Source organism: Lepidothrix coronata, unplaced genomic scaffold, assembly GCF_001604755.1.
Source record: "Lepidothrix coronata isolate B3197 unplaced genomic scaffold, Lepidothrix_coronata-1.0 Scaffold173, whole genome shotgun sequence".
NCBI classification, from domain to species: domain Eukaryota; kingdom Metazoa; phylum Chordata; class Aves; order Passeriformes; family Pipridae; genus Lepidothrix; species Lepidothrix coronata.
In genome coordinates this window covers 281513-294410 of record NW_016690353.1, presented here as the reverse complement: position 1 = coordinate 294410, position 12898 = coordinate 281513, and the positions used below count along the sequence as shown (strand labels likewise).

The following is a 12898-nucleotide window of genomic DNA, read 5'->3' as shown; positions in this document are numbered from 1 at the left end:
AAGTGGTTAAGCTCAGCCCAAGCCCCAGATTTCCGTGGAGATCTGTTGAGTGTATTTTTTCACCAAGGAGAGGAACCTTTTATGTATCTTGAGGAAATGGAGAGACCTCAAATCACTTGGAAATTTCAAAATATTTGTTCCTCCAATGACTGCTATGTAAACCCAGTGCAGAGTCTCGCAGAGGAATCGTTCCCTGTGTAGGTCAGGAAAAGGAAAAGGCAAACTCCTGCCCGAGTCTTGCAAGGGACAAAGGCAGATGCAGAAATTGAAGTATATTTTTCATTTTCCTGCCTGCTTCCCCTCGAGCAGCACCGGATTTTTCCAGATGTAGAGAAAAACAGCATTTGCAGATATGTACAAAAGTTTATTTTACAAACAGCGACTACTTTGGAATAACAAAATTGCAAAAAACATAGACCAAAGTTAGAAAACCAGCTCAGGGGGATGTTTTCTACCTGAAGCACAATTGAACAGAATTCACTAAGTGCCCCCAACCCTTCCCTCACCCCCCTCCCCAACCTGATGGAATTTCTTTATAAAGCTTTAATTCAAGATATGAAAGACTTTAGTGGCATTGCAGTAATTTTTGATAACTACAGTTAATTGATTGACCACATTTCTATTACCTTTTCCTGACCTTAAAAACTCAAATCAGCTCTGATATATGACAGAAGTCTGATTGTGGAGCTATTTTTTCCACTAATAAGTATCGAATGGTAACAGTTATATTTGTATATTTTGTTACACATGAGCCCTCTAGTTCTATTTTCTTAGTAAGGGACAAACAAGTTACATTTGTACTGAAAATGATGAAAGTGCAACAAATGTTACTGACATTATTTGTTCAGGACTCTCAGATGGCTCCTGCTGTTAGAAACCTGTCTCTAAATGCATCCTGCCTCGAGTAAGAAATGTATTTAATGTTAAAAGGCATAAGAAGCTTACAAAAGGCTGACTGGAAAGGGTTACATGCACACACTTTGTCACTAAACTACAAGTGTAGGAAGGGGGAAAGTTCAGAATTTTGGGTTCTCATAGAAAAGTGAAAAAACCTCTGTGGCAAATTCAGCTTCAGGAACGTGCACACAAACATCTTATTCAGCTGCTGATGGACAGAAATGGAGGGAATCATCACAGCCTGCAAACTTCCCTTTGAACTTGCTTTTCATGTTTCACAAGTGTATGAAAAAATTATCTAATTTGGGGTAGTTTAATTCAATCAAAGAGAGAATGAATTGATGCCTAAGCGAGAAATAACCACTTTTAATTTTCAAAGCTGTTGGGGCCTGATGAGATCACACACACCAAAAAAAAAAAAAATCATTTCCAGTATTTGAAAACATTTGAGAGAAATGAAAGCATCTCCAGATATTACAGAAAGTCAGTAATGAAAACTATTATGATACAACAGAGCTCGTTAGCTCTAATCAAACAATGTTAAGTCTGTTGTGTCACTACAGACCCCAATTTGCAGGTCACATTGTGCCATTAAAAATCTGGTTCTCAGTACACAACTTTCTAAACCCCTGAAAAACTTCACAAATTATTTTACAGCAACTCAGTCAGAATATTGCAAAACTTACTCAGTGGTCTTCAGCTTAAATCTATTTATTTTTTTGCAAATACCTGGAACATGGAGTCATTTTTGGTAATAAACTTCCAAAGTAAAGTCCATGCTTTTTATCAGGCAACCCAGTATTTTTGTAGTCCCATCATTTCAACAATCTAGAGTTCAGTATCTGCAGTATCAATATCTGATATTCCCTACATGGAACATAGGATGGGATACACCTACAGGCATTTCATAAAGGAACCTCTATAGTTGGTTGTCTCAAAAAATTATCAAAAAGTGTTTTGGACAAACTCATGAGACACTCAATGCTTTAACAACACCCAAAATGTGCTGGAGGATGCCAAGCACTGTAATAGGAACTGAAATGAAAGTCAAGAAGTGTTTGGAAACACTTTTTTAGTCTCCGAAGGACATTGCTGTTTATCACAAAAGTCATTTTTGAAACATAAAAAGTTTAGACAAGTTGGACATTAAGCTCAAAACTCATTCACATCACACTTTTGCTCACTGCTTGTCAGTTTGACAATTCCCACTGCGCATCATCTCACCTTTTCCAGCAGAATTCCTCAACCTCACAGTTCAGGAAGGATTAAGACAGAAGTGGCAGCTTTGTTTTCATCGCCTCTATCCTGTACAGAACGCAACAATCGACACTCAAGACAGCACAGAATGCAGATTCCAGCATTAAAAAAAGCATTTTCAGGAACTAGAAACGGCAGCCTTGGTAAGAAATGGACTTCACAGTTTAATAGTTGCTCACACACATTTCCCAGGAACAGGCACAAAGCCCTCAAGGTGTTTATTTATAAACAGACTCTGTTGCACCCGGAAAAGCGGTGGCAGCAATTCATCTAAGAGTCATCCATGGCTTGGAAAAGCTAATTCGAGGAAACAAAACTGCTGGGTTTTGTTGTGTTTTTTTTTTAATTATCCTGTAAAAGTTGCATTTCACATAAAAAAATTAAAAAAAAATCAACTCAGCTGTGGAGCTCAGTCCTTCTCTCTGTGAGCACAGAGTCGAGCGAGTTCACTGGTAAAGGGGAAAGTTTCAGCGAATTCAGCAGAACAACCTTCACTTGTGACACCGTCAAAACAGTTTGGTTCTGTTGTTTGTTTTTTTTTTTTTTTTTAATATAACACTGAAAAAAATGAGGAAACACAGTTTTCATCCTCCCAGAAGTGTTTTCAGCTGTATCTGCTGCTCTCACTGGGGCTCCTGTTGTTGGAGTAGCTGCGATCGCTTTCGCTGTCGGAGCCGTAGGACCTGCCGAGAAAAAAAGGGTTCAAAAACGCCTCAGAACTGCTTCAGATTTGAGCTTCAAATTTACATCGTGTAAAAAACATTGTTTTTCTTATCCGTGTCCATCTTAACAAACACAAAGTCTTTTACAGGGTGGTGGTTCTTATAACTGAAGAATTCGCTAAAGGATACTCAAAATTGAAATAATAATTGACTTTACGTGGTGTTGCCCTGGATAACCCAAGGAAAGTTCTCTGTAACTTCTTCCTTTTTCTTTTACAGCTAAAAACCATTCGAAATTAATGTTTTTATAAATGCTAATAGCTGACTGAGAAATATATTCTAACACATCTGATTTCATATTGCAAGCATCTCTCAGCTAAGATAAGTTCACAAATCCTTGCTTCATACATGTTGTATTTTCTTGTTTGAAGAAGGATCTTGAAAATTAGGCCCCAGAACCACAAGAACAGAGTGTGTGTGTGTCTCTGCAGTGTGGAAATTGTGTATTAAAATGGTTTGGCTTATCCAGAAGAATCCCAAGCTCAGCACCTGGCCAAACATCAACACAGAGTCCAGATGGTTTCAGACAAGCCACAGGAAATATTCCAATTACACAGAAATAAGCTTTCATTAGAGATTTTTTTAGCCTCCTGCCTGCAAAGGAAGCTTTCAAAATGAAAGGTGAGCGTATCCTAATCCAATATTGCTTCTTTGAAGCTTCTCAACATAATAAGACAATGATTTTCCAAGTTTATTTCCACATTCTTTGTTAATCTAATTAATTTCCCCTCAAACACAACATGGAAGTTGTCTTGTGGAAATGGGTGAGAGCAAAACCTTTAAGAGTTGCTATAAAGTTAGGGGAAAATGAGTATGAGAAGGGCAGAGGATGAAAATTTACAGCAGTTGTAGAGACCTGTATGATTTATGAGTAATAGGGGACATATTAAAAGGTATAAAACCAATCATCAGTGCTATTAAATCTATATCTCTCTATATCTCCTGCTCCACCTCTGATGTCTGTGAAATGTGCTCACTTGCACTTCTGTAAATCCCCTGGACAGAGCAGAATAGAATTTATTCCAGATTCATCAGATTTGCAGGTAAAAATATTCTTTCAAAATACATTCTAGGAAGTTAAAAATTAGGTCTGGATTTCAGTGCAATTTTTTACTTTCCCTTCCAAGCTGTTTTAAATCCATATTTGCAGTTGAAACCAAAAAGAATTTACCATCCAATGGAATTCTTTGCATACCAGGCAGCTTTTAATCCATCACAGGGCATTTGATTTAAATCTTGAGAGTTAGTTCACCGTGTAGCTTTCAAAAATCACTCAATACTATTTAAAAAATCAGAAATCATAGAATCATGAAGGTTGGAAAAGACCTGTAAGACCACCAAGTCCAACTGTTAACCCAGCACCAGCACTGTCTTCTCCATTAAACCATGTCCTCAAGTGCCATTTCCACATGTTTTTTTTAACATTTCCAGGGATGGTGACTGGGAAAATGTGAAAATTTTGAATGCCTTCATACAATGAACTGGAACTCAAATCTTTCTTATCCTACCTCTTCCCCATCCTCATATTTAGCATGTGAGGAGTTCTGCCTTCCTCACTCACACACACGCTCTGATTTTAATTGGTTATAATTATTACATTTTTATGCTTGGGGGAAAAAAACCAGCACATTGGCCTTTCTTCAACATCACAGGTATGTATTTAGCAAATTTTTTCCCCACAAATCCAGTGCCAAACCACACCTGGATCTCCGATCGTAGCTCCGAGACCGTCGGTAGCTGTCGCTCCTTTTACTCCTGCTCCGACTCCTGCTGTAGTAACTGTCGTATGTGTAGGACCTACTTTAAAGGGAAAAGGAGGCAACTGTAAATCTATGATTTCTTGTCTAAAATGCTATTTTATATGCAGGCTCAAATGACATTTACATACAGAGATGAAGGGCTGGCTAGAAACTACTTTTGAAGGCTGCGGCAAACAATTCCGTGCTTTAGAGAAATTTCAACACAACAACAATTATCTTCAAAGCAAAAGTAAAAATGTCAAATTTACTAATCTAGAAAAGACACAATAAGCATCCATAAAGTTTTGTGGTTTCTCTTTTTTGTAGATGCTGTAAAAACGCTGTTTGCTAATTTGAAAACCAGCAAAGTGATTCTGTTTATAACTCAATTTTATTTTAACAAAAAAGGGGGATGTGTTCACTATTTCTCATCTCATATCATCACCTGTAACTGTAATGCTGGGATGATTTGGTTATTTCCAGCTTTCAAGTGCCTTATACTGATTTTGCTTTGATTCAAGCTGTTACAACGATATTATAGTTTTAAGTACCACAGATCCCTGGAAGTGTCCAAGGCCAGGTTGGACGAGGCTTGGAGCAACCTGGGATAGTGGAAAGTGTCCCTGCCCATGGCAGGTGGGTTGGAACTAGATCATCTTTAAGTTCTCTTCCAGCCCAAACCATTCCAGACTCTATGAGATAAAGGCATTCTTAAAAAGTATTCTTATAAATATGTATTTATATATGTATTTATAATATAGTATATATAATCAAATACATAGCATACATTATATAAATTATTCTTATATGTCATGTAATTATATATTAAAATCTGTTTTAAAGAAATATAAATAAAAAGTATTCTGACTTTAAGGCATTTTTATAAGAAGTCCATTTATTGCAGAGTTTGTACACAACTATAATCCATACCTGGATCGACTGTGATGACCGTAAGAACTACTTCTGGATCGGCTTCGGCTGTAGCTTCGACTGACAGAAACAAAACCACAGGAGACATCTTAAGTTAATAAAATACAAGGGAGCAGGGGGAGAGGGGGAGCAAGAGGAGCACAACATGTCTTGCAGTATCTCCAAACAGACAAACTCACCTACGGCTCTTGTAACTGTGGTAAGAACTGCTTCGACTCCTTGAGCGATCTCTGCTGTACCACCCTCTGCTTCTGCTTCTCGAGTAGCTTCTGGACCTACAGTGAACAACAGGACAGAACAGAACTGAAGAGGAAGCAAAAAAAAGTTTTAAATCTTTATCTTTTAAGTTAAGTATTTATTCCACGCTTGCCATTAAGTTGATCACAGGGCTGGAGCACCTCTGAGAGCTGGGAGTGTTCATCCAGGAGAAGAGAAGACTCCAAGGACACCTTGGAGCCCCTTCCAGTGCTTGAAGGGGCTCCAGGAGAGCTGGAGAGGGACTTGGGGCAAGGGATGGAGGGACAGGACAAGGGGGAATGGCTTTAAACTGACAGAGGGTAGGTTTAGATGGGATATTGAGAAGAAATTGTTTACTATGAGGGTGTTGATGCCCTGGCACAGGTTGCCCAGAGAAGCTGGGGCTGCCTCATCCCTGGAAGTGTCCAAGGCCAGGTTGTTCAGGGCTTGGAGCAACTTGGGATAGTGGAAGCTGGATGGAATGACATGGTCCCTTCCAACCCAACCCACTCTATAATTGTGTGACACTGTGCTGTTCAAAAGAAAAACACGAGCTGAGAAAGAAAAACATGCTTTAAAAAGATGAAAACTTCCAAGTTCCCAGGGCAGGCTGTGGGAGCAGCACCAACTTCTTACCTGTATGAATATGTAGAACTTCGAGATCGACTTCTGGAGTGACTGTAGGATATGGACCTTGTTCTGTGTCTGGATTTAGACCCAGATTTACTCCGTGATCTGCTGAGGCTCCTGGATGGACTGTTGTCATCTCTGCTTGGAGATTCCTCCTCACTGGAACTTTCCTGGTTCCTGGGCCGCCGATTGAGCCGGGCTGTTTTCCTGACCTCATCAAACAGAGAGCCAGGCCTTACTTTATTCTTGGCTTTTATTTCAATCCTTAAACCTGCTGGTTTAGGCTCTGGTGCGACTGCCACACTCTTAACCTCCGTGGCTGTACTAATTGCTGCTGGTTGCAAGTTACCAACACCCTGCAAAGGCTTCCATTTATTGTCTATCATATTGCTTTGTGGATTTTCAGTCATTTCACTTTTCAAACCACAGTCTTTAGCACCAGGCAGAGAGTTATTTTCTTGCCTTCCTGTTTCTTTTTCTTCATTAATATGAATCAAGTCTCTAATGTTGTTTCCTAGTTTGACAGCATCTTGCTCAGGGGTCTCAACCTGTAGCTCTTTTTTTATAGCAGCACTTAAAGCCTGGGGTTTAGGAGTGAGAATGACAGGAGACAAAACGTCCACATCCACCTTCCCTGGCGAGTTACGATCCGGAGTACAGATCTCCATGTTGTCATCTGTCTGAATAACGTCCTCCAATCCGTTCTGGTTACTTTCTTCAGCTTGTTTCATCTCATTCTTGCAGGCAGAAACGTTTATTCCTGAGTTTAAAGCACCGGTTGAAGCGTTTGTTTCAATGTTCTCTTTATTAAGGTTGCTGCGATCTGGGGAGGCCTCACCTGTGGTGTTTTTATCTAAAAGGTTTTCACTCCCACACGACTTTTCACCGTTTCCCATTTTATCTGTGACTATTTCATCCTTTTCATAAACTTGTTTTTTATCCTTTATGTCCCTGGTAAGCTGCTTTTCTTTTTTATCATCCTTGGTAACTGGCTTTTCATTTATCTCATCGTCCTCTTCTTCACCAAACTCGAGGGGGGGCTGCCAATGAAACATCTCTTTTCTTTTCTGGACTTTGTGTTTTTTCTCCTTTTTCCCTTTGGATTTTTCTTTTGGCTTTTTGGAATGCGATTTCTTAAGTTGTTTTTTCAACCCATGCTTGTGTTTTTTTGACTTGCCTCGAGTGTCTGCTGAGCTGGAACAGGAACTGTCGGATTCAGAAGAAGACAACTGTTTGTTTGTCTTCCAATCAGAGTCCAAAAAGCCTTCGGAGGAATTGGATTGTTTCTTTATCCTTTTGGTGACACTGAGCTCTGTTTCAGACCCTGAGGTGGCCTCTCCTTCTTCTTTACCAGAGGAGTGTCTGGAATCCCCCCTATTATGCCTTGCCTCTCCTCTTTCGGAATTTGATTCCGAGTCCCATTTGCTGCCTGAGTAGGATTTCCGTTTCGTTTTTGCCCCTTCTCTGGGTTGCTCCAGAGACTTCTCCTTTCCTGCTTTCCTTCTGGAGTGATCAGAATCCCGCTCACACTTGCACTTCTCCTCCCCTCTCTCAGAACTCAAGCTATTTTTATCCTGTTTCTGAGCATCCCCTTCTAATGGAAAACGACTTTCCTTCTCTGGGACCGCTTTTGCTTTGGCGGAGCGCTCGCTGTCGCTGGTGAAGTCTGAGGATGACAAAGTGTCGCTCTCCTTCAATCCTTGGGAAGACTCATCGTAGTCTTTGGGATGTTTGTGAGGCAGGGGACTTTCCGAGCTCGTCTCCTGCCTCAGTTTGGAGCCCCGAGCTTTCTGATCGCTGGACGTGGATTTCCTTTTGTTCCCGTGCCTGTCCTCGTCGCTGAGGGAATAGTAAGACGTGGACTCGCTGTACCCCGACCGGTCACTGCGGTATTTGCTCGGTGACGGGGACCTGCCAGAAGAGCGGGATTTTGTCCTAGAGCTCGATGGACTTCTGGATCTTGTGTAGGATCTGGAGTAGGACCGACTTCGGGAGGACCTGCTCCTGGACCTCGGCCAACTCTCCGAGCTCCTGTCACTGCGGCCTTTGGAATACCCACTCCGATCGCTCTCCGAGCTCCTCTCCCGCTTGCGGTAGGAGGAGGAGGTGTTGGCCTCTTTAACGACCACCAGGCTGTAATTAGTTTGGGTGGGTATTAAATGGGTTGTTTTAGCTTTCATTTCCTGAATTCGCTCATAGGATGGCTTCCATGGTTTCTGCCCAGGTTTCCACCTGGAAGGAGGTGGGCTGTCACTTAAGGGTATCACAGGGAGGTTTTCTGGGACAACTGGTGGGACGACAACTTTGTCACTGGGCAGAAGAACTGCTCGGACGGGCTCGGCTGCCTTGGTCAACTTACTGTCATTTAATCGGGTTGAAATATTCCGTGGAGAACTGGGAACAGTCTTTTGCTGCCTGGGGTTAGAACTGGACCTCGACCTACTTCGAGAACGTGATGATTTAGAGGCTGATCTCGATCTAGAACTTCTTCGGGAGTAAGACCTTGATTTAGACCTGGATCTGGATCTGGACCTGGACCTGTAGTAAGAGCGAGACCCTCTGCTTGATAAAGATGATGAGCTCTGATCTTCCTTATCAGACTTGGACCAGTCCCTTCTGGATGAACGCCTAGAAGACAAGGAAGAAGAACGAGATTTCCTCTCACGATCACAAGATGACTTTGTCCTCCTGTGGAAGGAATGAGAAGATTCCACGTCTGATGAGGCCGAGGCTTTCTTTTTTTTCGTTTGCTTGTGCTTCTTGAAATGCTTCTGCTTTTTAGACTTCTTTTTATGCTTCACCTTCTTCTTCTCTTTCCTGTGCTTCTTGTGATGGCTGGAGTATCTCGTGGTGTTTAGATCAGCATAACCATTATGGGACCAGGACCTGGATCTCCGGGATGCACTTCTTTCATCCCATCTGCTTGTACATGGGTCACTCAACCTGGACAACAAAGCAGAAAGCCCCACCCTGAGTGGAAATTCTTTTAAAGCTTCAGATAAATTAAGTATTTTTAAACTTGATTTTAAATCAAGATATAAGAACCTGACACACCCACACACTTTACTACCAGGCAATTATGTTCTGAGTGAGCTTCTTACACTCATTTTAAGAATTACATCACTACAAAGAGCTACTTCTCTCTAAGAAATAAATCAGCCAACATCAGCAAATTTTGCATATTGTAGAACCCGTGTGAAGAGATTTAATGTTTTAATTACCCTAGTCTCCAGGACTTTGACCTCTACAACTGCAGGATTCTCAAACCACTTTTACATATTAGCATTATTAAATATTAAATATTACTATTATTGCTAACATTAACATTGTTGTTATATTATTAGATATTACGTGTTACAACTGTGTAAAAAAACCCCAGACTATAAAATTTATGATAAGGATCTTACTTATCTCCTTTGCTCCACTTCTCCCCACTGGGAGGTCGGTAGGTCCTCAGTCTCTGCATCTCCTCTTTCCAGTGAGGAGGGGTCTCACTGCTCTCGTCATCCTCGGATTCGGAACACGACCGGGATCGAGGGGGAGTGTGGTATCGCTGTGAAAGCACACAAAAAAAACACATTATGCAACTTTCTTACACAGTAAACTGTGTCTTTTCATACCCAGGGTGTTTTGCAAAGCCTGAGGGGGGCCAGAAGCTCACCCTTTTTTCCTAAACATAAAAGGAAGGATGAAGGAAGAGGCCATGGAGTCCCAATTACTGCAGATAACTACCTTTTTTATCAGGATGTTAAAGCACAGATGTTTCACTTCAGTTAGCAGACACTTAACTGCTCATATGAGCAAAGACAAGCCCTATTCCAAAGTTACTGCTGTTCAGCTCTGCAGAAATGAGAATCCAGTTTAAAACACCTTCCAAGCAACAAAAAATAGAAAACCAAACAAAAAAAAATAAACCATTAAAACTCCCCAAAACTCTTTCACAAAAAAGAATAAAGAAGCTTCGTATTTAAAGAATTATGCTTAGGAATGGCATAAGAGCTACTTGTGCAGCAGAGAAAAAAACCTCTAATACAGTAAATTGTTATTTTCCACTACCCAGTTGGATACACGCTCAGGTAAACTCTGTGAGGAAATCAGATGCTCCTTGACTCAATAAAAAACACATCTGGATTTCACTCAATTATTTTGAGTCACTTTTGAAAGCAAAAGCAGAGGAAAAAAAAAAGTGTTGTCCCCCAGAATAAAATCAGAAAGATGCATGTGTTGATTTATTCAGTTAATTACAAAAGTTTTTAAGATACCCTGTTTAAATAAAAAAAATATAAGGATAACCTCCATATAGAGCTAATTTGGGCTGAAGGAATGACTACTTAAAAAGCTTTTACAGACGACTGGCACATAACAGGTTGTGAAGGTATCATGGATCTTTCTAATTTTCAAATAGTCTATTCAGGAGTATCCTGGAACCTACAAATAACTCTTTTGCAAAATATCAAACAACTTCACCCCAAAGAGAAACCGTCCTCATTCTTCATTTTTTTTCAAGAGGGTGTTAAAATGATGAAAAACATCAGAGAAACGCCAAAACCTGGCAAAAGCCAATTCCACTCAGCTTTGAGTTACTTTTCCCTGAATTTTTATTTACATGAATACGCAAACCCATTCTGTTTTAAAGGCTTTAGTGGATCCCACCAGTGTCAAATACAAACACGAGCTGTCAGATGCAAAGGCAGCTGCCACATTTCACGTCCAGGCTGGAAAATTCGGGTTGAGGCTCAACCACTCCACCACCTTGGTCCGTGCTATGGCATCCAAGCTGTTCATTTTGTGGCTTCAAATAATTGTATCATGGGGGATCATGGTGGAAAAGCACTTCCCAAATCTAGTGGCTGTTACATAAGAAAAATCACACTCAGAGGAGTCTCAGTTTAAACCACCCTAATGAAGCTTTTCATTAGAATAATTATAGATATATTGATATCTGTATATAAACTGTTCTTTTTGAGAACTTCCACTTGCAAAAACATTTGGCAGGACCAAGGTTGTGTTTGGCTTTATGGTTCCCCAAATGCCACCTGCTAAACTGATCCAGGAAAAGATTCTCCAGGGGAAGAATATGCTGCAATCCAATAGAATCAAATGCACAATTACAGCAGCTTCTCTAACTTTCTCCCCCTCGTACTGAGTGAAAAACAACAGCACAGCTGTGCAGCGTTTTGGGCCTGGATTGTGAGTTATTAGAGAAGAAAAACTGTTGAATTATATATCAGAAAGGGCTGCAGACACTCAGGACACTGCTGAGCAGTATCTTATGTGTTGCAGTCCTAATGCTCAGAGAAAACACAAGGAAATCCAATGAATAGGGAAGAGGAAAAGCTCTTGTCACTTCTCATTGCTTTGGATCTTGTGGCTTGCGTGGGATGAATCTGCCTGAATTAGTTTCCATCTTTTAAAAGAAATAATTTCATTCTTATGTTTGGAGACTTCTTGTGGCTGAGAATTAAGCCTTTGTTTTTTCCCAAACTTTAAGAGAGTAACAAGAAGGAATGAAAACCTGCATCACAAAATCAGCTACCTGACAATATTTCAACCTCCTAAACTAGAATGCAAATAAATACATGTGAATAAACACGTAAATAAAGCATCCTACAAAGCCTCCAAGGAAAGTCAAAGCTCAAGGTCAGAGAAGATACTCTGGGTGAGAGAAAAGAAACAGATAAATAAATAAAACTGTCACATACTATTGTGCCTCTTCCTTTAATTTTTCGTCCGGATTTAGAGACTGATGGTTTCTGGTCAGTCAGAACTGGAGTGGCATCAAGAAGCTTCCTACATAAATTAATAAAATATGAGCTTGCATGGAAAAAAAACCCAGTTAACTTAACCTAATTTTAAGTTAATAATGAAAAATATTCATCATCTTATTCATTCATTTTGAGGCAGAACTAAGAATTCAGCGAATTTTCCAAGAAATGAGACAATTTTGCAACAAAAGGCAAATCAACATGTATTTGTTTTCAAGCAAATAGGCAGCCTGATGTCTTTACACATAAATAAATGCTAACAAAGGACTTGCAAAATCCTGTTACAAGAGGTTAATTTGTGTTTGGGGCAGAAATCCTGAGGGCAACCTGGGCAGAAGAGGTTGAGGATCTCAGTTCAGGAGAGCTCACAGGTTCTAAAGTCTTCTTGCTTAGGAAAGAAGAGGGAATTCAATCCTCCTTTTTACAGTTTGTGTAATATCCTCAAAAGAAATAGTTGCTAAATCTTTGGAAATATGAGTGATGTTCCAAGAAAAGACTTACAGGAGACTAAGCCATTAACTGAAACTAAAACAAACAAACAAAAAACCCCAACAAACCCCCATGTCCTGCAAACACAAACCAAAACCAAACAAAAAACACCTCAAAAAACTCCCCCCCCCCAAAACCCCCAAAAACAAACAAAAAACCCCAACAAACCCCCATGTCCTGCAAACACAAACCAAAACCAAACAAAAAACACCTCAAAAAACTCCCCCCCCCC

The 12898-nt window shown here is 40.3% G+C and overlaps 1 protein-coding gene across 7 annotated transcripts in view; it reads right to left on the bottom strand.

Moving 5' to 3' along the window:
* Positions 1-343: 343 nt before the first annotated feature.
* Positions 344-12898, bottom strand: part of NKTR (natural killer cell triggering receptor) — a 38251-nt gene continuing 25696 nt past the window's right edge. For 5 of the 7 annotated variants that reach the window (XM_017830025.1, XM_017830026.1, XM_017830028.1 and 2 more), the window contains 7 exons: positions 12115-12202; positions 9820-9965; positions 6419-9355; positions 5725-5820; positions 5546-5605; positions 4578-4676; positions 344-2837 (listed from right to left, as the gene is read on the bottom strand). In XM_017830025.1, the coding sequence (XP_017685514.1) occupies positions 2759-2837; positions 4578-4676; positions 5546-5605; positions 5725-5820; positions 6419-9355; positions 9820-9965; positions 12115-12202 (3505 nt within the window). In that variant the 3' untranslated portion in view covers positions 344-2758. The remainder of the gene's footprint in view (positions 2838-4577; positions 4677-5545; positions 5606-5724; positions 5821-6418; positions 9356-9819; positions 9966-12114; positions 12203-12898) is intronic. The other 2 variants (XM_017830027.1, XM_017830031.1) reach the window with 1 other exon arrangement.